Source organism: Phascolarctos cinereus, unplaced genomic scaffold (genome assembly GCF_003287225.1).
Source record: "Phascolarctos cinereus isolate Bilbo 61053 unplaced genomic scaffold, phaCin_HiC Scaffold_726;HRSCAF=1367, whole genome shotgun sequence".
NCBI classification, from domain to species: Eukaryota; Metazoa; Chordata; class Mammalia; order Diprotodontia; family Phascolarctidae; genus Phascolarctos; species Phascolarctos cinereus.
The window spans coordinates 284724360-284750190 of NW_027556098.1; the positions used below are offsets into that span (position 1 = coordinate 284724360).

Consider the following 25831-nt stretch of genomic DNA (forward strand, 5'->3'; position numbering starts at 1 on the left):
TAGTTTAGGTAATGAAAGACCATCTTTAGAGCAGTGAAAGCAAAGCTTCACTGAAAGTATTCTGCATATGATCCAGAAGTGTTCATGTACAGTAACTTTTAATAACTTTTTTTCCAATTAAAAAAACCATATAACATAGATGTTTATGAGATGTGGAACCCCCATACTCTCCAAAAATCCTTAAAGTGACAGTTATGGAGATATAATAAAAATTTAACACATGATTTTAATACATCAAGCTATTTAAATACCAGTGGACATGATGATTTTTATAAATTGAGTCTTCAAAAAAAATTTTTTGGGGGGCAGTTGGGGTTAAGTGACTTGCCCGGGGTCACACAGCTAGTAAGTGTCAATTGTTTGGTGTGAGGCCACATTTGAACTCAGGTTCTCCTGACTTCAGGGCTGGTTCTCTATTTAATGTGCCACCTAGCTGCACCTAAATTGAGTATTTTTTAAATGCCTTACATACAGTAATTTTAAGCCACCATAGTTTTTAATCTAGTATCACATTTATTTAGTCCTCCAAATCATTGTAATCAATTAGTTCCTGACCATAACTATTAAAAGGAAAGGTTTTTAGGGTTTTTTTCCTCACTTCTGAATATCCTAGGAAATGAAAGTAGATTGCTCTATCCAAAAGAACACTTGGGGTGGGGGAAGAGGAGAATCCCTTTGGGCACAAGTAATATTTTTCTTGCAGATTGTCTGCTCTGCAATTTACAGTTGGACAGACAGATTAAGAGATTTGCCCAGAGTGACACAATCAGTATGTGTCAAATTCGGGACTTGAACCTGAGAGCTTCCTGAATCCAAGGATGGCTCTTTAATCTAATGCTTACTTCATTAAGTCTGGATCAAAAGGGCCTAGTGCAAATACTATCTTTCCTGAAAAAACTTCCATGAACTGATGTTGAGTGAAGTGAGCAGAACCAGGAAAACATTATACATAGTAACAGCAACATGGTGCAATGACCAATTTGGATAGACTTAGCTCTTCTCAGCAATATAGTGAGCTAAGACAGTTCCAAAAGACTCATGATGGAAAATGTTATCCACATCCAGAGAAAGAATTATGGAGTCTGAATGCAGATCGAAGCATACTATTCTCTCTCTCTCTCTCTCTCTCTCTCTCTCTCTCTCTCAGTTTCTTTCTCATGATTTTTGCATTTTGTTCTGATTTTTCTTTCACAACATGACTAATGTGGAAATATATTTAGTATGACTATACATATATAGCCTATATCAGATTGCATGCTGTCTTGGGGAGAAGAGGGAAGGGGAAAAATTTAGAACTCAAAATTTTATAAAAGTGAAGTCTGAAAACTAAAAATAAACAAATGAAAAGAAAGTTAAAAAAAGAAAAAAGAAAAAAATACTATTCTTAACTAGAAAAGGATAAAGAAGCTTTAAAAGTGAAGCACTTAATTCTTCAGAAATGAGAAAAGTGAAATCATGATAGTAAGTTAATGACATATATTTTGAACACTATTTATTTAACATAGCTTTTTAGGTAGATTATAGTGGAGTTTACTTTTGGGTACGGTTTGTATAGCATGGCCACAGAGGTCCCTGCTACCTCTAAAATTCTGCAATCCTATTATTTCTATATTGTGTCTTAACATTGCATCATTACTTTGATTGTGAGGTTTCAGAGAAGTCCTATTAAATGTAGCTCCTTTCTGCATCATGTTTTTGCTTTGCTTTCCATTGCTTTTATCAGGTTAAGAGGGAATGTTTGACTTTGTAGGCCCAAGCCTGCCTTAGTAGAAAGGTTCTTTTAGGCACATGTACTGGAAACTAAAGCACTCAATAAAAGTTCTTTGCTATAAATATAAAGAACTACAGAACCTTTTACCTAGAAGGGACCTCAAAAATCACATTCTACTCATAGATGAGAAAATTGAGGCCAAGAAGGTAAAAGTAATTTGTCCAAGGTCATACAGACAGCAAGTAGCAGAGACGGAAAGGCACCATCGAAGCTAGAGCTGGAGGGAACTTGAGAAATGGACTAAGGCCCTCTGCATTGTACACATAGGGAAACTAAGGCCCACAGAGGTCGAATGCTTTGCCTCAGATCATCCACACGTAATGGAGCTAGAATCGAAGTCCAGGACCTCTGACTCTAAAGCCATTACTTGTTCCCCACTATACCAATGCAACTTCCTAGAACCTGGATTTTGTGCCTTCTGTAGTCTAGTGTCTAAATACTAAAAGCGGAATTAGCTGCACTACTTAGGTACCCAAAAGACAAAAGTTATCATTTAATAAGTTGTTGTTCAGTCACTTCCAACTCTTTGTGACACCATTTGGGGTTTTCTTGGCAAAGAAACTGAAGTGATTTGTTTCTAAAAGCTAAATCACTTTAAGATGATTTTAGTTTCCTAAAAGTCTCAGATTCTTCATCAATTGCATACTATCAAAATTATGAACTTTGGTCTATATTAGATTTCACTGTGTGTTGCTTAGGTATTTTCATAAACATCTCTTACTAATTTTGTTTCCCAATCACTCCCCTCCTCCAATAAAGTATAGAAAGATAATCATTCTTTGACTGATCAAATGTTATTCTTCAGGGTGATGAACTCTGCCTTCTTCAAAATGGGAAAATATTCTGACATTTTGACAGTTTTTGTGGAATTCTAAATTCTTATGCATAATTTTAAATCAGGCCATGCTTTCACGATCAAAAAATATCACAAGTCACTAATGCCATGATCTCTGATTGTTACAACTTTCAAAGAAGGATGACATAATGAGGAGGATGATAGAGAACATGACAACTTTAATAACACTTGTTCTATTAGGATTATAGGAATAACAATCCAATGCACTCTCTCTCAAAAGCTGTTACTATTCTTTTCTTGACCTATTTGATTATATAATAATAGAAACTAAACCAAAAGACAAAAAGTAGCTTACAAAGAATTCTAGGCAGATCTAGAATGGGACATAGAACAAAAGCATTTTATTTGTTATTCTGTCCTATCCTGTTAAATAAGGGTTTGTATAAGATTTTATCTCTTTTGTGTTCATTCAATTATGTTTTATTTATGGAAGAACTGAAAATTTACAGGTCCCTAGAAGTACCTCTGAAAACAGCTGCACAAAACCCTCAAAATTTGGGACAGTACATTCTCCACACCGGAAGCAGACCCCTACGTTAACAAAGAGTTTATAACTCAAGTAACTGGCTGGGATCATGAGCAAGCAGCGCAAAAAGAGTCAGACTATATTATCTTACTTTGGTGACAAAGAAAATTGAAATACAACCAGAAGAAGACAACAAAGTCAAAGATCCTACATCCAAAGCCTCCAAGAAAAATATGAATCAGTCCCAGGACTTGGAAGAGCTCAAAAAGGATTTTGAGAAGCAAGTAAGAAAAGTAGAGGAAAAACTGGGAAGAGAAATGAGAGTGATGCAAGAAAATCATGAAAAACAAGTCAACAGCTTGCTAAAGGAGACCCAAAAAAATACTGAAGAAAATAACACCTTAAAAAATAGCCTAACCCAAATGGCAAAAGAGGTCCAAAAAGCCAATGAGGAGAAGAATGCCCTAAAAAGCAAAATTGGCCAAATGGAAAAGGAAGTCCAAAAGATTACTGAAGAAAATACTTCCTTAAAAATTAGAATAGAGCAATTGGAAGCTAGTGACTTTATGAGAAATCAAGACACTGTAAAACAAATCCAAAAGAATGAAAAATTAGAAAACAATGTGAAATATCTCATTGGAAAAACAACTGACCTGGAAAATAGATCCAGGAGAGAGAATTTAAAAATTATTGGACTATCTGAAAGCCATGATAAAAAAAAGAGCCTAGACATCATCTTTCAAGAAATTATCAAGGAAAACTGCCCTGATATTTTAGAACCAGAGGGCAAAATAGAAATTGAAAGAATCCACAGATCACCTCCTGAAAGAGATCCCCAAAGGAAAACTCCTAGGAATATTGTAGCCAAATTCCAGAGTTCCCAGGTCAAGGAGAAAATATTACAAGCAGCCAGAAAGAAACAATTCAAGTACTGTGGAAACACAATCAGGATAACACAAGATTTAGCAGCTTCTACATTAAGGGACTGGAGGGCTTGGAATATAATATTCTGGAGGTCAAAGGAGATAGCATTACAACCAAGAATCAGCAAAACTGAGTATAATCCTTTAGGGAAAATAAAAGGATATTCAGTGAAATAGAGGACTTTCAAGCATTCCTGATGAAAAGACCAGAGCTGAATAGAAAATTTGACTTTCAAATACAAGACTCAAGTGGAACAAGAAGAGGTAAACAGGAAAGAGAAATCATAAGGGACTTATTAAGGTTGAACTGTTTACATTTCTGCATGAAAAGATAATATTTGTAACTCATGAGACCTTAGTATTAGGGTAGTTGGAGGGAAAAATTATATGTATGTATTTATATAAATAGACAGATAAATAGAGGGCACAGCGTGAGTTGAAGATGAATGGGTGATATCTGGAAAATAAAATTAAGGAGTGAGAGAGGATTATACTGGGAGAAGGAGAAAGTGAGAGGTAGAATGGGGTAAATTATCTCACATAAAACAGACAAGCAAAGGCTTCTACCGTGGAGGGGAAATGGGGGAAGGTGAGAGGGAATGAGTGAATCTTAATTTCATCGGATTTGCCTTAAGGAGAGAATAACAACACACTCAATTGGGTATGGAAATATGTCTTACCCTACAGGAAAGTAGGGGGGGAAAGGCGATAAAAGAGCAGGGTGATGATAGAAGGGAAGGCCAATTGGGGGAGGGGGTAATCAGAAGCAAACACTTCTAAGGAAGGATAGGGTCAAGAGAGAATAGAATAAATGGGGGGCGGGAAAGGATTAAGAGAAACATATTTCGTTTTCCACAACATGACTACTATGGAAGTGTTTTGCATGACTACATATGTATAACCTGCATCAGTTACTTGCCTTCTCAATGAAGGTGGGTGTGGGGAGGCAGGAAGGGAGAAAATTTGGAACCCAAAGTTTTAAAAATAAATGTTAAAAAAACTGTTTTCATATACAACTGGGAAATAAGATACACAGGAAATAAGGTATAGAAATCTATCCTGCCCTATAGGAAAATTGAAGAGGAAGGGGATAAGAGAAGGGGAGACAGAGATAGAAGGGAGGGCAGATTAGGGGAACAGGTATTCAGAATGCATGTCATCTTGGGGTGGGGTGAGGGACAAGATAGAGAAAAAATTGGGAACTCAAAATCTTGTGGAAGTGAATGTTGAAAACTAAAAATAAATAAATTAATTTAAAAAAGAAAACAGTTTATAATTTTTAAAAAATATTAATTATAGTTTATAAATAGCAATACTAAGGCTACTATAACAACTAGAAGTTCTTGAAAGCCATGAGTTGAAATCACGCCAAGGACAAAAAGAGCTAAGAACTTCAGAATGTACTCAAAGTATGTTTTTAGTTTAATTGCCATCTTTTACATTATTCAATTACCTATACAGGGGAGATTACTCTATAGCTGACTGCCTTTGACCTTGATATTAGTTTCTAGCTACCTTTAATATGCATTGTTTAGGAACTTGTTATGTATAATTCCAATTGCTTTCCAGAATGGTTGTACTCATTCACAGGTCTACCAAGAGTACACCAATGTGCCTGTTTTCCCATACACCCTCCAAAATAGAGAATTTTCCTTTTTTTAATCATCTTTGCTAACCTCATGGGTATAAGGTATAACCTAAGAATTGGTGTAATTTGCATTTTCTACTTAGTAGTAACACAGTAATATAGGAACATTTTTTTCATATGACTGTAGCCTAGGCCATTTATCAACTGGGGAACAGCTCTTATTCTTATAAATTTTAATCAGTTCCTTATATATCATGGAAATGAGTTCTTTATCAGAAAAACTTATTACAAAGATTTTTCCCAATTGTTTCCATTTTAATCTTAGATTTATTAGGTGTTTGTGCAAAAACCTTCTGAAATATAAAGACTGTTATCTGTGTTATTTCTGAGATCATCACTAGTACTTGTTTGTTCATGAATTTTTCTTCTATTCATAGATCTGATAGGTAAAGTTTTCCACGTTTGCTTAATTTGTTTATAATATGACCTTTTGTATCAATGTCATGTATTCATTTAGAGTTTATCTTAGTATAAAGTGTGAGGAACTGGTCTAAATCTAATTTCTTCCATACTGCTGCCAAACTTTCACAAGTTTTTTTGTCAAAAAGTGAGTTTATATCCCAGTAACAGTGGTCTATGTTTACCAAATACTAGGGTATTAGATGGTCAGCTGGGTGGCCCAGGGGATAGAGTGCTGGAGCTGGAGTAAGGAAGACTCATCCTCCTAAGTTCAAATCTGGCCTCAGACACTTACCAGCTGTGTGACTCTGGGCAAGTCACTTAACACTGCTTGCCTCAGTTTCTTATCTGCAAAATGAGCTGGAGAAGAAAATGGCAAACCACTCCAATATCTTCTTTGTTTTTTTTCTAGATTTTTTTAGAATACTGATTTAAATTGTCAGTTTTATTTTTCTTCATTAGTGATGTTTGATTTGGTTTTCTGTCTTCCTTCTTTTTAATCAAATTAGCTAATGATTTATTTTATTACTTTTTTCAAAAAACTAACTCCTAATTTTCTATAAATTCAATTTTTGTTTCTGCGTTGTTAATCTCTCCTTTGATTATCAAGATTTCTGTTTTGGTGTTTAATTTTTTTTTTGTTAATACAAGTCTTTAAAGATAAACATTTTCCCCTTAAGAAGTATTTTGGTTGCACCCTCAAAATTTCTCTATGTTGTCTCAATTGCTGTCATTATCTTTAATGGAACAATTAGTTATTTCTATTTGTTCTTTGACCTTCCAGTTCTTTAGGATTAAATTATTTAAGCCTCCAGTTATTTCTATCATTGAAAAATACCTATTCATGTCTTCATCATTTATCACCTGGGGAATGATTCTTATTCTTATAAATTTTAATCAGTTCCTTATGTATCTTGGAAATGAGATCTTTATCAGAGAAACTTGTTACAAAGACTTTTCCCAACTGTTTCCCTTTTAATCTTAGCTTTATTAGGTTTTTATGCAAAAGCTTTTTATAACGTAAATAAAATTATCTATGTTATCTTCTGTTTGTTTGGTCATGAACTTTTCTTTTGTCCATAGATCTGATAAGTGATTTTTTCCATACCTCCTTTTCTATCAAGGTCACATACCCCTTTTCTCTGGCTGTCTCTCACGCCTAGAATGCTCCCCATTTTCGTCTCTGCCTACTGCCTTCCCTGACTTCCTTTAAATCCCTACAAAAATCTCATCTTATATCTTAAACATATGGGAAGGGAAACCTTTTGTAACCTTTTTTAATACTAGTCACTTCCCTCTTTTAATTATTTCTTATTTATCCCGTCTATCTCTTGTTTGTATACATTTGCTTGCTCATTTTTTCTCCAACAGACTGTGAGCTCCTTGGGAGCAGGCATTGTCTTTTGTCTCTTTTCATATATCCAGTGTTTAGTAGTAAAAAATACTATTTTTAATACTTTTTGCAGTGACTCTTTACTTAATACAATTTTTAATGCATTGCAGTCAGTAAAATATATATATTTTTACTTTTCTGCATTTGTTTGTGAGGTTTTTATGTCTTAAGGAATGAATGGTTTTTGTACAGGTGCAATGTGTAGCTGAGAAATAAAGTATACTTCTTTCTATTTTGATGCAAGTATCTCCAGAGATCTATCATATTGAATTTCCACTTAAAAAGATAGGAAATTTAGTTAAATGACCAATTTCATTGATGCACTGAGTTAGTTTTTATGTTACTTTTTCGTATCTATAAATTTAGCCATTAAATTACTGGAGGATGAGAGAGTTTAAAAAAAGTATAAGACAAACAAAAAACAATTTTTTTTCTGGAATTTTTACACAAGATATTTTCCTAAAAAATATACCATCTTCTACTAGAACTCAAAAAGATTTTTGGCTGGGTCCCAGGAATTATTTATCAAGATTATTTCAGGCATCATTCTCAAACTAAACAAATCCTCAATGGATCAATCTATTATTCCAGAATTTAAAAAAAGAACAAACAGACCGGTTATAAGTGAAATCCTATCACTCTTCTATTCACTAAAGCTATTGGCTCCCTTTTACCTCCAGGATCAAATACTAGATCCCCCAACCACTTTGCTCCTACTTCCATCCAATAAACTCCAGCGGTTCCATATTAGCTCCAGGATCAAATATCAAGTCCTCTTTTTGGCATTTAAAGTCCTTTCTACCTTTCCAACCTTCTCATATTTTACTCTCCCCTCCACACACTGAACAATCCAGATGAATTGGCCTGTTGAGTGGTTCTTACACATGACACTCCACCTCTCAATTCCATGCGTTCGCACTGGCTCTGCCCTGTTTCTACATTTCCCTTGTCACCTCTGCCTCCTAGCTTCTTCCCTGGCTTCCTTAAAGTCTCAACTCAGATGCTACCTTCTGAAAGACATCTCCTTCTTCCTTGTTCCTTCCATTTACACTGTACATAGATTTTATTTGTTCATGGTTATTTGCATGTTGTCTCCCCATTAGAATATGAGCTCTTTGAAGCCAGAGACTCTGTTTTTGCCTTGGTTTCCCCAGTGTCTGACACATAGTAAGCAGGTGATAAATACTTATTGACTGACTGACTTCATCACAAAGTCAATTTATATGGTTCAATATCCTTGTCAGAGTAGTAGGAAGGAGTCGATATTCCTTCTCCACACTGTGGAGTTGCAGCTGCTGAAGCATAAGGGGATGGAGCTATACCAAACAAAAAGAACTTCATCTCAGACATAAAGAAAAAGATGTTTTAATTCTCAAGATTATGCCAATGGCCAGGGAGAAGTGTTCTGATAAAGAATAACATCATACCAAATGCTGCAGGCCATCTGGCTTTCTTATAATGGCTAAATGTCATAAAGAAAATTCAACATTAAATGATTTCCCAACTTCCTACTATAAAATCCCAGGTTTTTTTTGTGAAGAATGCAAAATGAAGGACTTGAAGAATGACAGAAAGAGAACACAGAAAAACTAAAATTTGTACTAAGAAAAAAAGGTTGCAGAAGCTTACTAACAAGATGTAGCGAAATAGTTAATTCTGAATAATTGTTACTCCAATTATAATGGCAAAGGCATAAGGAAAGAAACTAGTATCTTTGGCTTTCCCTTTAATATCATGGAAATGTGTGTCTTGATTGAAACAAAAGTTTTTTGTTTAAAAAAAAAAAGACAAATCAGTACTGAAATGTTTCCTTTATATTTCAAAATCCTTTATAGCATTAAAAAAATAATCTCCAATAGGTATTTTATATAAGGAAAGACTGCCCTTTTAGTGTGAGAAGTTGATATCCCAAGATGAAAAGTTTGACAAAACCCCAATACTTTTTGATGGACAGTTATGTAACTTTAGAAATTATTGTTAAGAACAAACAAACAAATAAAACCCAGCAGTGTGAATGAATTGCTACTTAAAATTTACATCACACATGTAAAGATCTATATGTACACATGTACTTATGCAATATGACTCATACAACTCCGTTAAGATTTCCTAAATCCATTTGGTTTATTATAATTTTGCTGCATGCAATAAAGAATCATATGGGAAAATGAGAGGTACAATATTTGGAGAGCATCAAAATAACTGTTTAATGGGTCAACATGGCTAAAATTCTTTTACCTCACATCCACCTTTATGATTATGGATTAGTCTACTTAACTAAACTGGTCCTTAGCCAATACGTTGCTAGGCCTATAAGAATCAGATCAGAGGAATCTGCACTATAAATATTTGAAAAGGTCAATGGAAAGCTGTATGGTAGGTATAAGTAGGCTGCAAGTTGTTATCAATGAAGATTTTTGTGGAAAAAGTAACACGAAAGTCATTGTTAAGACCAGAAAAGAGGCTACACCAGTTTTCTAGCAAGAAAGAGATAACATGTGAGTAGGCTAATACTATATTTGTTGCTTGGACATATTAAAAGGATCATGCAAATGTTGCAAGCATATTTAATAAAACCTCTAAGAAAGATTTATTCAAAGACATAGGTAAAAATTGTGCTATAGGATGTGATCAATATCAGTTAAAGGTATCTCCATACTGAAGAAATCATGGATTCAAAGTACTAAAATGTCCATAAGTAAAATATTTAAGATATTTATGGAAATACATATGGATAATACTTTTAGGAGTTCTGGGTGCAGAGAATATAAATATAAAGGCAAATTGAATTCTCAAGAAAATCTATGTTCTAAAAAAATATATTTTAAAGAAAGTTTTTTTAAAAAAAGCACCTATGTGACAAAATGAAGGGAAAGTACCTCTAGAAACAACAAAAAGACTTTCTTTCTTCTCTTTCTCAAAACGAGTAGTCATTTCTTCTTGGGAGGCTTCCTCATCTTCCCTCTCTTCTTGAAGCCTCTTCATTCTTTCCATTAGGGCCTCTAGCTCACTCAGAGAATCCACAATCTATATTCAGACAAGATAATTTTGAGAATTAGTACTGTTAAAGAAAACCAATCTAGCATGTCTCATTATGCTCCCATAGCACTTTATTATAGTAACAGTGATACCCATTTGATTAATTTATTGTTATCACCTATGAAAATTATGTGGCTGATTCAAATATTAAGAATATATTATTCTTGTTTGACTAATGAGTTCAAAAACAAGAAATAACTAACAAACATAAAAGCATTATTCCAAAATGAATGTAGACTACGTTACATTTTATGCAAATATATGGATGCCACAAATTTGCCATTTCAAATAACAGTTACAAGACCAATATTTGATGGTACAAAGATAAACACCATTCAAAAAGTATTTTAAACTCTCCATTTGATTATATTGGTGTCATATGGATAGGAATACTCTCCCAGGCTCTGGCTAGAAGTCTCTAATGATTCATGAAACAGCTGAAATGTACCAGCATTTAAAATTTTTTTATGATTAGCAAAAAGATCCATCTGTATCTGCTATCAAGACTTGAAAAGGTATAATTTAGACAAAGTGGTACTCAGTATTAACAATTTATATATAGTCATAAAAATTGAGTTGAAAATGTTTCATATGTAAAAGCCTATTTGTAGAAGAAATTATATGTAAGAAAATCCTTTCACATTAATAGTCACAGAAAATGCATGCAAAATAGTATACAATTTCTAAAGCAAAAACAACAAAGAAACTAGAAATGGTTTTTACAACACTGACCCCAAAGTTGCTGCTAAGGGATGCATTTTCTATATTGTTGTCATTGGCGAGATCACAGACACAGAAGTTGTTGACCGATATTAGTCTGAATCCATTGGAAGTATCTGGATCTCTCTCCGGATTAATGCCACTACCAAAAACAAAGCTAGCCAAGGCATGATAATGTGCCAACAGGACCACAGCATGTACTAGTTCAGGCAGAGACCAATTATTCTCTCCAGTTTTGACGAGTTTCTGAAATTAATATGAGAGGAGAAAGCAAACAAACATCTTAAGTTTTACAAGGCCATTTTACAAATCAAAACAAAAATTCTTCAATCCCATTTACTCTCTTTTATTCTGAAAACCTTAAAACAAAAAAAAAGTGTGTTCATCCGTACATTAAAGATACTAATTTTTTTTTCCCAAAAAGAAACACCTTAACTTTAGAGCTTCTTTTTGTTAATGAGCCCTAGATGGAACTTTTACCTTTGAAGTCTCATATAATCTCATTTTTAAGTATTTTGTAGTTATTAAAAACAGGTAAAAAGTTATACAATTGAATGGAAAGCAATACATCAACAAGCATTATTAAGCACCTAATGTGTTCCAGGCACTTCGCTAAAGGATTCAAAGTAAAAAATGAAAATCCCTGACATCCAGAAGAAGAAAGGGAGAGAGGGAGGGAGGGAGAAGCAGAGGGAGAGAGAGAGAGAAAGAGAATGTGTTGTGTGTGTGTGTGTGTGTGTGTGTGTAAAACATACAAAAAAATGCAAGTTAGCCTTTGAGGTTGAATAATCAGCAGAGGCCTTCTGTAGAAGATTCACTTGAGCTAGTCTTAAAAGGAAACTAGAAATTATAAAAAGTAGAGGGCAAAGGGGAGAACATTAAAGATCTGTGAGGAATGCCAGTCGAAAGGCATGGAGAGGGGAGATGAAGTAAGCCAGTATGACTGGATCACAGATCACATGTAGGAGAGTAAGGACTGAGAAGATTTTTAAGGTAGGAAGAGACAGGAAAAACAGAGCTTTAAATGCCAAACAGAAGAATTTCCATTTGATCCTAGAGGTAACTGGGACCACTACAGTTTATTGAGTAGGGAAGTAATATGGTAAGACCTGTACTTTAGGAAAATCACTTGGGTAGCTGTGTGGCACATTAATTAGAGTGGGGAGAAACCTGAGGCAGGGAAGCCAAAGAAGAGAGTATTGAAACAGCACAGGTGAGAGGCAATGAGGTCCTGAACTAGGTTTACGGTTATGTGGCCATAGAAAGAAGGAGATATATGAATGACACTATGGAGATAGAAATGATAGGATGTGTAAACTGACTGGAACATGTGGGGTGAGGGAGAATGAAGAGTTTAGTATAACACTGTATGATCCTGGGTGAGTACAGAAATGGGCAAGTCTGAAAAAGATGGGTGAGCCTGACAGAAAATGACGATGAGTTCTGTTCTGGACATGTTGAGTTTGACATGCCTAAAGGCATCTAGTTTGAAATGCCCAATAAGCAACTGATGTTACTGGAATGGATCTGCAAAGTAGGGCTGAATACAGATCAACGACATAGAAATAATCATTGAACCTGTGGGATTGGGTGAGATCACCAAGTGAGAGTGTACAGAGGAAAAAAAGACACTAGAGTCCAGGACAAAACCTTGAAATGCATCCACATTTAGCTTAATTTGTAGCTTTTGACTTTCCTTATTGGATCCAGTGAAGAAGAATGAGAAGTGATTAGCCAGGTAGGAGGAAAACCAGGAGAGAATAAGTTCAGAGAAAGCCCAGAATGGAGAGACTAGTCAACATTGTCAAATGTTACAGAGGGGTCAAAAAGGGTAAGGACTGAGAAAAGTCCATTAGATTTTGCAATCAAGAGACCAGTTGTGTGACCCTGGGCAAGTCACTTGACCCTGTTTGTCTCAGTTTCTCATCTGTAAAATGAGCTGGAGAAGAAAATGGTAAACCTCTCCAGTATCTTTGCCAAGAAAACCCCAAATGGGGTCACATAGAGGTGGACACAAATGAATAACAACTGAACAACAACAGACTATTGGTTTAAAAAAAAAAAGGAAAAAGAGAGAGTAAAGTAATCGAGGCATTTTTAAAAATGCACAGGTCTTGATGGATTCACAGGGGAATGTTTCAAAAAATGAGAAAGCATCCTTTTGGTCCTAATACCTAAACCAGGGGAAGATAAAGTACAGAATGAAAACTACAGACAAATATCATTATTGAATACTGACTTAAAAGTTTTAAATAAAATTTTTATCAGACTACAGCAAGTCATGTAAGAAATCAGTCATTATGACCAAGTTGAATTTAAATCAAGGAAGTATGGATGATTCAATATTAGTAAAACAATCAACATAATCCATCATGTGAAAAACAAAAGCATCCAAAACCACATGATTATCTCAATAGATGCAGAAAGAGCCTTTGATGAAGTATAACATTCATTTAAGCTAAAAAAGCAAAACAAAAACCTATAAAGTCTAGGCAAAGAGGGACCTTTAATATCATAAGCAAGTATCACATGCAATAGAGATATACTAGAATCTTTCTCAATAAATAAGAGAATAAAGCAAGGCTGGCCGGATGTCCACTCTCTCTAGTAATATTTGGTATACTTCTGGAAATACTAGCAACAGCAATAAGATGAGGAAGAAATTAAAGGTTTCATGATAGGCAAAGAGGAGCCAAGACACTAATTGAGATATTAACAGCTTCAGCAAAGTCAGAAGCTACAAAATAAATGCTCAAAAATCAACAGCATTTCTATATAATAACAACAAAATCCAAGAGACAATAACAGAAAAGGAAATCTTCTTCCAAATAGCTACAAAATGCACAAAATATCATCTGGGGATCAATTTACCAAAGCACACAAAATACCTGTAAGGATTCAACTACAAAGCTCTTTCTAAAGAAATAAAGAGCTTAAATAACTGGCAGAATATTCAGGCTCTATGGATGGGCCATGGCAGCATAATTAAAAGTGACAATACTACCAAAGTTATCCTACAGCTTTAATGCTATACCAACTGAATGATCAAATTTGAAAGAACTCAATAATAATTCACTTGGAAAAAAATATACCAACAGAAATAATGAAAAAAGGTAGGGATAAAAAGAGAATAGCATATCCAGACCTCGAACTAAATTATTATAAAGCAGAAATCATCAAAACTATCTGGCATTAGTTTTAAAATAGAGGCAAATCAATAGAACAACCAGGACAAGGGAAAATCAGAAACAACAGAACTCAATAACCCAATGTATGATAAAGTACAAACTATAAGTTACTTGGGAAAGAACTGTCTATTTGATTAAAAAAGACTTCTGGGAAAGCTAGTGTGGCAGAAATTAAGCTTTGATCAATATTTTATATCATAATCTATAATAAATGAATATATAACCTTAATATTAAAGCTCATACTGTGAAAAAGTTGGAAGAAAAATAGATTATATACCTATCATAGCTATGGGTAAGAAATATATTTTTAACCAAATAAAGGATAAGGGCAATTACAAAAGATAAGAGAGACAACTTTGATTATAGGAAACTGAAAAGCTTCTACACAGACAAAATAATGCATCTAGGATAAGAAGGGAATTGGATTAAATGGAAGAAAAAATTTTTGTATCAAATGTCTCTGTTAAAAGTTTGGTAGTAGGGGCAGCTAGGTGGTGCAGTGGATAGAGCACCAGACCTGGAGTCAGGAGGACCTGAGTTCAAATCCAGTCTCAGACCAGACACCTGACATTACTAGCTGTGTGACCCTGGGCAAGTCACTTAACCCCAACTGCCTCACCAAAACAAATAAACAAAAAGTTTGGTAGCCAACATATGTATATGTAAACTATGAACATATGTTATTTACGTTATACACAAATACATTCCATCCATCTATCTACCTACCTACCTCTCTGACCAAAAACAAATGTCCTTATCTACACAAAAATATTTATAGCAAAACTTTTTGTAGTAACAAAGAACTGGGGAAAAAAAAGCATACGCTCACTGATTATAGAATGGCATAGTGGATACAGTACTGGGCCTGGAGTTAGAAAGACCTGCGTTCAAATTTAGCCTCGCTGTGTGACCCTGGGCAAGTCACTTAACCCTGCTGGCCTCAGTTTCTTGATGTGTAATATAATCTGGAGAAGGAAATAGTAAACCACTCCAATATCTTTGCCAAAAAAACCAAACCAAACCAAACCAAATGCACATGACTGAAACACAACAAAAAAAGCAAACTGTGCTATGTGAATGTAAAAGAGTATTATTATAATGTAAAAAATGATGAATCTAGTGAACATAGAGGAGCATGGAAAGACCTACATGAACTGAGTAAAGTAAGCAAAGGCAAGAAAACAATACACACCATGACTACAACAACAGAAATGGAAAAAACCAAAAAAAAAAGCGAGGGTTGAAAATTATAAAGAACAAGCATGGCTTGAAAAAAGAGACATCCTCGTGTGACTCCTATATTTACTAGAAAAGGGGGTATGTCTGTGTGTGTCTGTATGTGTGTGTGTTATACTTTGTCAAAGACTTTTTCTGCATCTATTAAAATAATCATGTGATCTGGGATGCCTTTGTTTTTTCATATAATTATGTTGATTGTGTTAATAATGTTGAACCACCCTTACATCCCTGTTAATCTACATCCCCACCCCTCTGCAGAGGCAGGAGGTACATAAGTATTGAACACTGACCATATTTTTAGACTTTTTCGATATATTAGCCAGTTACGCCGATTTTTTTCCTTTTTCTTTTCTTTAAAATTGCTCTTTCTTATTTGGGATGGGTCTTTGGGGAGGCAGGAGAGAAAAATATTGAGGGAAATTATGGTAATTTTAAAAAGACATCAATAAAAACTTCTTTTTAAAAAATACATACAGAGGAGAATAGAGGGAAGGCCAGAAGGAATCAAAAACAAGGAGAACAGCTGTGAAGGTTACATGGTATATTTGTTACATGCTTGAAAAGAAAAGCAAGCCATACGTAATGGAGATTCATGGTTTAATGTATAATCCTCATTTTTAGACTATGTATGCGGAAATGCTCATTTTATTTGGTTTTAAGGTAATAAAACCCAAATTTAAAAAAAATTTTAAAAATGAAATGACAAAGGGATCCCTGGCAACTTTGGGCACAGCATTTCCAAATGAGTTTTGAGGTTGGCAACCAAAGAAAGTGAGAGGACAGAAGTGGAAGCCCTGAGTGCAGAGGACTTTATCAAGGAGTCGAGCTCAGAAGAGAAGGAGACATATGACAAAAGAAAGTGGAAATGGCAGAACCTAGCGATGATTTTTTAAAGATGGAAAAGCCTTAGGTGTGTTAATAGTCAGCAGGGAAGGAACCAATAAATATAATGAGATTGAAGATCCATTTTTGATTACCACCTCAAAGGAGGAATAAATACTTATTTCAGGTAAAAGAAAACCTTAAGCCGAGATGAGTACTGTATTTCTCCAAGTGCCACATATATTGAGAATTTCTCAGATCGTGGGGTAGGAACTGGACCTGTGATTTCACTGGAATAGAGATCTCTCTGGTGAGGAAACTCATTACCAAGGCAGGTTGTCACCTTCTTTGCAGCTTAGTCTTAACTCCATGCTATAGAGCCCCATGCCCACAGCACAGTATGGCTAGTCTGCAAGGCTGACAAATAGGCGGCTCACCATAAAAATGTTAATAAAAAGTAAAAACTCATATAAGTAGATTTTCAGAATAGCAATCATTCTCACAAAAAGAAATATTTGTCTTGAAGACTGACTGAAAAAAAAAGATTTTTCTGGTCTGTAAAAAGGGCTTTCTTGGATTAAGGCCTTCAATGGAAACAGTAAAATTGTACACTTTTATTTGAATGCTCCAGCTAATCTTCCTAGAGGAATTTTTATTTATCATTAAGCATTCACACAACAGTTGGTAAATCATCTCATACTTGTGAGACATTTTTGCCAATTCAAAGAAACAGAATAGAATTATAGAATTTTAGAGAGCTGGCAGAATTCTTAGAAACCATTTTGCCAACTTCCTTATTTACTCTGTAGATGAGGTAATGGAGACTCAGGGACCACAGTGATAAAGACGGGACTAGAACTCAGAATTCCTGGATCCTGGTTCATTGCTTCTACTACTATATACATTGCCTCAAACAACCAAAATTCCTCAAAATAAATCACCTAAATATTAGTATAAGACAATTACTTATTTATATTTCAGGTAAAAAGAATAGTTTCCAATAAAGATACTTTCCTCAAATATATCCTCTCAATACATAAATGTTCAATACTGTTGATAGTTCCAGATTCTAAACAGTTACACAAATATTTAAATGGAAAAACTTAAGCAAAATACTAAACTGAAAAATTAGATATTGGTCAAGAAGAATGCTTCTTAACAGGAAATGCAGTCAGAGAAGAGTGGTACCTGAATGTGGTCTTTTGTGATCAGCCAGGGTCGGTGTGCTAGCAGCTTATTTATTTCATTGAGATTTTTCAGTCTTTGCGGGACATATTCCAAACCATTCAACCACTCTGCAATACCACCAGTCTTCAGAAACTCATCCACATGCATGTTTATTAGGTAAGAACACTGGTGTCTAGCTGCAGCCTTAAATGAGAAAAAAGAGAGGAAAAACAGCTCAGAAAAAAGAATGCATATTCTCATTTTTACTGTCTTTATGAAGTTAAACACCTTATAGCCATATGTAATCTCTCCTCTAAAATCCCCAAAATCTCAATAATTTGGTATTCTCCCACATGCTGATCTTCTATTTCAAACTACAGATATTTCTATACATATTTTATCTCCCTTACTAGACTACAAATTCCTAGAAGGCAGGGACCATGCAATTCACCTCAATGCCTTACACTATAAGATTAGTTCAATAATTTTTCATTGAATCAAGCAGCGTAGAGTAGGGCAAATACTTTTTAAAGGCCATTACCCTTTTTTTTTTCCTACAAGGTCCCTGTTTTCCTAAAATCTTCACCCTATAATGATCTACTCCCAGTTAATAGGTAGGTAGAAACACAAAGCTGGTAGGCACAAGAAGAAGGCTGCAGCATAAAATCATTGATTACCACATTCAAAATTGACATCAATCAATTTAAACCCCTGCTTCCATATATCCAAGAAAAAATACATATCCATTTTCCTTATAAGTACTCATTTAAAAATATCAACATATCATAAAAGCCTCATTAATTTATATTCTACTAATTTAGAAATTATAAGACAGGACACCTTTCATTTTTATTTTATAATCATTTCTTGGGTGCTTCCAGGTTTGGGACTCAGCTTAGAACCCCGATTACAACAGCCACAAGAGTAGTCCGTTCACCAATTATCTCCTACTAGATACCTTTCTCTCCTTGAAGCAGATTTGCTATTGATAGCTTGCCAGCTCCTTGCAAAGTAGAACTGAGACCACTTGTTTCTACATGGCTACTTCTTAAATAACTTAATGTATCTGATTTTATTCCTTCTATTGATTTTCTTCTTTATCTCCTAATCATTATGACTATGTTTTAATTTTTGTTGTTCTCAAAAAAACCCTGAGCTAGAACTGGATCCCTACTGAATTTTATGTTGCACCAAGACACTGGCTACGATTGAAAACAGTTTCACCCACTGCTAGAGGACTGGAAAGACATCAGCTTAAATTTGTGGCAAACATAAACCCGACCTCCTGGCATTGACTCCCAGGACAATTACTCTTGCACTCACATAGAGGATTCTCTTAATGACTTCTTTAGCACCAGTCAGATTGCAAAATTCTGGATACTCTTCATTCTTGCCCATCTTACAATTTCCCAATTTATATAAGCTTAGTTTATAAATCTGTGCAATAACTGGATGATAAAAGTTAATTTCTTTAAAACTACTATTATTCAGATTGTTCACTATTTCAGATACAGATTTCCCTAAATAACTACAAATTACTGACTTTTTTCATGTACATAAGAAGATTCTTTACAGATACCTAAAACAGATAACTTTTTCAAAATGGAATAAGACATTAGAAAAAAATTTCTCATTAAGCACAGGAGATTAAATATTTTTGTAAGTTAACTGAAAAAATGTTCATATTGTTTTAAGCATGGATTACATGATTCTGATACATCAATTCATAACATTTCCACAAATGTTTAATTGGTCATACTAAAAATAACTATGGAACACTAATTTGTTCCATATAACAGGATTTTTTTAAGAGAGGAAGGAGAAAGGAGAGTAAGGGGGAAATACGTTAATCACAGCTTTATAAAAACAAGCTTCAAGTACAGGTCATGAAAACATACCATTATAGCAATGTAGTGTCGGTATGGTAAAGGAAGGGGACCATCCATCCTCAGCATATAAAACTGGCTGCGCAAAAAAGACTCTAGGTACTGAGCATGCAAACTCATGACCTGAGTAATGTTGTCCAGGCGCCCGGATGTAGAGTATTCTTCCACGAGGAGGTTAGTACGCTCATCTACTGTATTTGCTTGGACAACCTAAGAGCCCAAAAAGCAACAAAGGGAAAAAAAGGGCAGTTATTAAGAAATCAATATGACCTTTGTTAGGCCAAGCAGGGTACTAATTGATAAATTATGGAAACATTAAAGCAAATGAGTTATCCATTAATAAACCCTGAAAACTCTGGAAGTTGTTTATTCTTGGAACACAAAAATAAAAAAGGAAAAACTGTTCTCATTTTTTGGATGTTACACTACAATGTACTACAAAGACAGTGTTTGTTTGATAATTGACATTTGCTGTTTAACTGTAGAATTGGAGAAAACAACAATTCCATCTGCTTGGTCAGGCCCAGTAAAAGATTTCAAGAGCTTACTTGCCTAGCTGATGGAACTTGTGCTTAAACACAGCACCTGCTCATATGAATTTACAAGTTCATCTCAGCAACTTATGAAGTCAAATAGTCACAATGTCTTATGTCACTGCATCTTCAGTCTGACCCTTGCTTTATTTAATGCATTAATGAGTAAACATAAAAATTCTTCTATTTTTAGCTACCAAGAGAAATGTTGCAAAGAGTAAGAGGGTGTTTACTGAGGGGAAAATGACACATATTTTAAGGGTAATAATAATGATTGTAACCACTGAGTCTAGCAGTCATTATGGACTTCTTTCAGACCTGGTGATCAAAAAAACCTTTCCAAGGAATAGATAATTTCACAGGGCTTTGAGGGACTCCTGGCTATAGGATTACTACAGAGGAAGGCTCTGAAAACCAATGAGGAACACTAGATCAAGCAGTTGTGCTTAAATTCAGAATATTCACTTTAAAATCCAGCTCTGCCTCTTATTAGCCATGTATCCCCTGGCATGTCACAACTCTAGCTACACCTGCTTCCTCATCAATAAAATAGGTATCAAATATTTATACTGTCTTCCTCAAAGCTGTCATGAGGAAAGTACTTTATGAACCATTCTCTCCTGATGTATAGTTGTACAATACTTCCACACCTAAAGAATCTGATTCAAAATGGGTATGATCATTCTAAAATTTAATAGACAGCCTTTGAAAAATGCTGAAGTTAAAAACTACCTCCCTCTTCAGGCAATCTTGGATTGAAACTCTCCAAAGCTAGCTAGGTTGTTCTCAGATGACTAGCACACAGACTGTCACTGGGTTCACACATGAAGCCTTTCTAACCTGGCTAAAACCTGTCAGAGTTTGTATGCTACTGACACAGACCTTCAAAACTCCAGGTTTCACATCATGATACAGCATCAGATTCAGATTTTAATCAAAGAAATCTATATGAAACGAGTTATTATTTTAAGCACCTTTGATAAGTGGCTTATAAAACAATTCCTACTTTCCAGTCACACACAGTAAACACTGGGGATTTCACCAAACAACAGGCATTTGTGGTTGTTCAGTCTTTTCAGTCGTGTCTGACTCTCTGTGAACTCATTTGGAATCTTCTTGGCAAAGATACTGGAGAGGTTTGCCATTTCCTTCTGCATCTCATTTTACAGAAGAGGAACTGAGGCATACAGGGTAAAGTGATTTGCCCAGGGTCATACAGCTAGTGTCTGAGGTGAGATTTGAACTCAGGAAGATGAGTCTTCCTGACTCCAGGCCTGGCACTCTATGCAGTATATGGCGCCACCTAGCTGTCCTAACAAAATTTTATTAAGTACCTAATGTGTGCCAGGCACTCCGCTAATGACAAAGAGACAACAGTGAAATAGTTCTTATCCTCAAGATGCTTGCATTCTACCAAAGAAAACATGTACATATATAAATATGCAAACCATACACAAAATACATTCCTAAATGCAAATTAAAGGGAGGGTAGGGGGTCAGGAAAGATTTCATCTAAGGTAGCACTTGAGCTGATTTTGATCAATGAACACAAATTATAGGGACTATAATGCAAATTTAGAGAAGTGATAAATTGGGGAAATTATACAAAAAAGGTACAGAATGTGAGGAAATGTACATTGCAAAAATGTAAACAAGAATCTTCAATTTTAAAAATTAACAAGCATTGGTCAATTTGGCCATTTCTTCCTAGTTCAATAAAAAGACCATAAGAGATCAATGATAGAATATAAACAAATTATGCCAACAACCAGGGGGCTCTTTTTGAACAAAAAGATATTGAACTACTTCGTGCTTCACCTCTCCCTAAACACATACCTTCCCATGTATAGTTAGCATTCAGTATAAAATATATTCCAAAAGGGGGCATTATGAATATAGCATTGGCAGACAACCTCAAGTCACAGTGATTGGTAAGGCTCTCTTGGGGATGACAACATAATATAGTAGAAAGCACTAAACTGTGAATCAAAAGAACAGTGCGTAAGTCTTAACTAACTATATTTACTTGTACAAGTCACTTAAAATCTCTGAGTCTCAGTTTCTTCTAATATTTAAAAAAATTAAAAACAGTATAGTTCAATTATAAGTATCCTCAACTCATAAAATTACTGTGAGGATTAAATTAGGTGAACATTAAATTGGATTTAAATACACACACACATTATATCTGCAATCATAGAGGGGGGTGTGTGTGTGTGTGTACACCAATTTATAGGCCAATGAGCTTATCTTAGATTCCTGGGAAATTCCAGAGCACATTATAAAAAGGATATTTTGTGAGCGTCTAGAAAAATGAAGTAGTGGTCACCAATAGCCAACATGGTTTCGTTACTACCACCCCCCTCCAAATGACAGAATAACTTCATTTCCTCTTAATAGACTGGTGATATCACTGGTGAATCCAGAATTGGTTAGCCAGACCCAGAGTCATCAATATTGGTCTGATGTCACCGTAGGAGGAGCTCTCCAATGGAGTACTCCCAGAATCTGTGCATGGCCCTGTGCCATTTAATACTTTTATGGATGACTTTGACAAACGTATGGATGGTATGTTTATCAAATGTGCAAATGATGCCATTTGACAAATCTGAGAGGAATAGCTAAAGAACTGGATGACAAAGTCAGAATTCAAAGAAATACTGAAAAATTAGAATGTTGGCAGAAACTAATCAGATAAATTTAACAGATTCAAATGTAAAATCTTATACTTGGTTTAAAATTTTAAAAAATCAACTTCAGGAATATGGGGAATGAGGGGGAGGGATATATGTTTAGATAAATTCCTTTGAAAAGCTCAGTGAATAAATGATATGACTACCAAAAAAGCTAATGTATTATTAGACTGTATTAAGAGAAATACTGTGTCCAAGACTATGGAGAATTGCATTCAGTTCTAGATGCTACAGTTTAGAAAGGACATCAATAAGCTAAGTTTTGAGAGGAAGGAGACTAGAACTTCTGCCTTTGGGTTATATCATATAAGGATAAGTTAAAAGCATTGTTTTGTTTTCTTTTCTTTTTGCTAGGCAGTGGGGTTAAGTGACTTGCACAGGGTCAAATTGCTAGTAAGAGTCAAGTGTCTGAGGTCGGATTTGAACTCAGGTCCTCCTGACTCCATGGCTGGAGCTCTAGCCACTGCACCACCTAGCTGCTCCCCATTGGGGATTTTTAGTCTAAATAAGAAAAGATTTGGGGTGGCCAGTTTCAAATATTACATTATCACATATTAGAGCCATTACATTTATTCTCCACCCCAGAGGACAGAACTAGGGGGAAGAGGAACAAGCTATGGAGAGGCCAGTTAGTTAGGAATTCAGGGAAAATTTCCTAACAATTAGAGTTATGCAAAAGTGGAGTGGGCCAACTTGAGAGTAGTGGATTTTCCCTCATTAGGGGGTTTCAGAAGAAAATTGATGAATATAGGCCAGGGATGCTGTTGGAGAGAATTTTATTCAGTCAATGATTGAAACAGATTACCTCTGATCTTTCCAACCCAGATACTGAGTCCTTCCAGCCTTATTTGCCTAATTAAGTTTAAATAAGTTTATTTTGTTTCCCAGAAGATAAAAGATAAGAAGTAACAAAATATAAAGTATGACTATCTATTTAAAAAGCTGAGGGCCGGGAGAGAAGAGATGTGTAGATTGTGGAAGTAGACCCACGGATATAAGATATAAGAAATGATTACTCAAAATTGGAGGGGGAAGAAAGGATCATAAAAACCAAGCAGCCATAAGAATTTTCTAAAAAGTGGTAAACAGGAATGATTTAGCAGAGAAGTTGAAAAATTCACATGTCATTAACATCATCCAATCGCAACACTTACAGCAAAGTAAAATGAATCTTAATAAAAATTTGTATTCATTTTAGTGTGTTCTATTTAAAATATCAAGAAATTGAGTAACCTATTTCCCATAAAAATTACTGAAAATTTAGGTTTTTGTTGCCTAAAGAAGAACCAATAAATCAGGAAAATCAGCTTTAGGAGAAGACTATTCTCTAATAGTGCCAGATAAATAAGTATATAAAGGGATTTATTATAATGAGACAGCAAAGAGTTAATCTCCCAAAAAGTACATTAGGATGAGGGAAAAATAGACACTAGGAGAATCTTGCTTATATGCCACAAAAATCTAAATTAAAAATCTTTGGTTTGGCAACAAAAGACCTAAGTATTTGAATACTTAAAATTTTGCTGCATATACAATGGAAACTCAAATGTTAAATAACCATTTAAACTGTAAGAAACCTTATTTGTGAGATACTGAAAAAAATGACAAAATTTAAAATAGCAATTTTCCATGTGGTTTGGACACATTTACCTCTGGTCTCAGTAACATAACTAGAGAGGAGATCAAATACAATTTTATTAAAAAATACTCAAATCACAAAATTTAAGAGTTGGAAGGATACTCCAATCCATACTAGCATGGAATTTTTACTCTAACATTTTTGACAAGTGGTTACATCCAGCTTCTGCTTGGATGGAAGAAACCTATCACCTCCCAAGGCAACCCAGTCCACTTCTGCATAGCTTTATTTGTTAGGAAGTGGGTTTTTTTGTTTGTTTTTTAGTAAATTCAAGTCAAATTAGCCTCTTTTCATCTTCCACTGAATGATCCTGGTTCTCTGAGGACAAACAGAACAAGACTAATCTCTCCTTCCATTTGACAGCCCTTCAAATATTTGAACATAGCTATCATATTATCCCTTTAATCTTATCTTCTCTAGGCTATTCCCAGTTCCTACAAACGATGCTCACATGACATGTGAAGCCCATTGAGGCCCTTCATGGTTTAGCTTCTCTAAGGCAGCACCCATTCAGTAATTAAGGCTTTAAAAAATGAGGCAAAGAATGGCCTCTTAAAAAAAAAATCTGGGAATGGAAGAACCTCAGGGTTTCTGGCCAGAATAGAAAAGCAATTGTTATTTACGTTAATTCTGAGCCAATCAGTTCCCAAACAGTGACCAAACAGGGCTTGATCTGGGATCAGAGTGATTTGGGGTTAAGGCTGGTCTTTCAGAGAAAAAAAAGTTTCAGAGATTAAAATTTACACTGAATGAGTACTGCCTCAGTCAAACCGACACCTATTAAAATCTTAGCTTGAAAAGGCCAAGGTCTCCCACTATATCCCAGGCCACCTCCAGTTGTCCTGATCCATATCTGGCCACTGGACCCTGATGGCACCAGAGAAAAATGGTGAGACTGCTGACTTTGCACAGCCCTCCCTCACTTAAATCCAATTCACCTGTATGTCATGGTATCACCTCCCTGATGTTTCATATAAATATTCTACATCAGATCACATCATTACTGTGACACAGTTTACTACAAGGTCCAAGGAATAGATCCTATTCTCCCTAAAAAGCTGTTCAATTTGGCAGAATAAAATGCATGCCTTAGAAGATTCCCTATGGAATCTTCCATTTCGGTGATTAAACTGTGATCTGACAGGCCTTCTTTATTTTCCCCCTTTTCTTTCTTCCACTGTCACTGCAGAAGCATAAGAGTTTCACAAGACCAAGGCTGGAAGTTCAGTACTTTTCTTTGTTTCATGGGTTACTATTGCCAATAAATTTATCACCATATCATCATCAGCTAATTGGTGATGTACCTCTCGGTACTTAGTGAGTCTGCTCCTTGGTAAGCAGACACTCGGCTGCTAGCCCACACTGGAAGCCCTTCCAACACTGCAGAACCTACCAGGATTTATGCTTTCAAGGTACAGATTTCAACAACGACTAGCTATTATTAGGCC

At 35.1% G+C, this 25831-nt stretch overlaps 1 protein-coding gene across 1 annotated transcript in view; it reads right to left on the bottom strand.

Annotated features, from left to right (window-relative positions):
• Nucleotides 1-25831, bottom strand: part of SESN3 (sestrin 3) — an 85222-nt gene that overhangs the window by 12872 nt on the left and 46519 nt on the right. Inside the window, exons 3-6 of the mRNA XM_021000605.2 lie at nucleotides 19531-19728; nucleotides 17654-17836; nucleotides 11228-11461; nucleotides 10336-10483 (exon numbers count right to left, since the gene is read on the bottom strand). Of these exons, the coding sequence (XP_020856264.1) occupies nucleotides 10336-10483; nucleotides 11228-11461; nucleotides 17654-17836; nucleotides 19531-19728 (763 nt within the window). The remainder of the gene's footprint in view (nucleotides 1-10335; nucleotides 10484-11227; nucleotides 11462-17653; nucleotides 17837-19530; nucleotides 19729-25831) is intronic.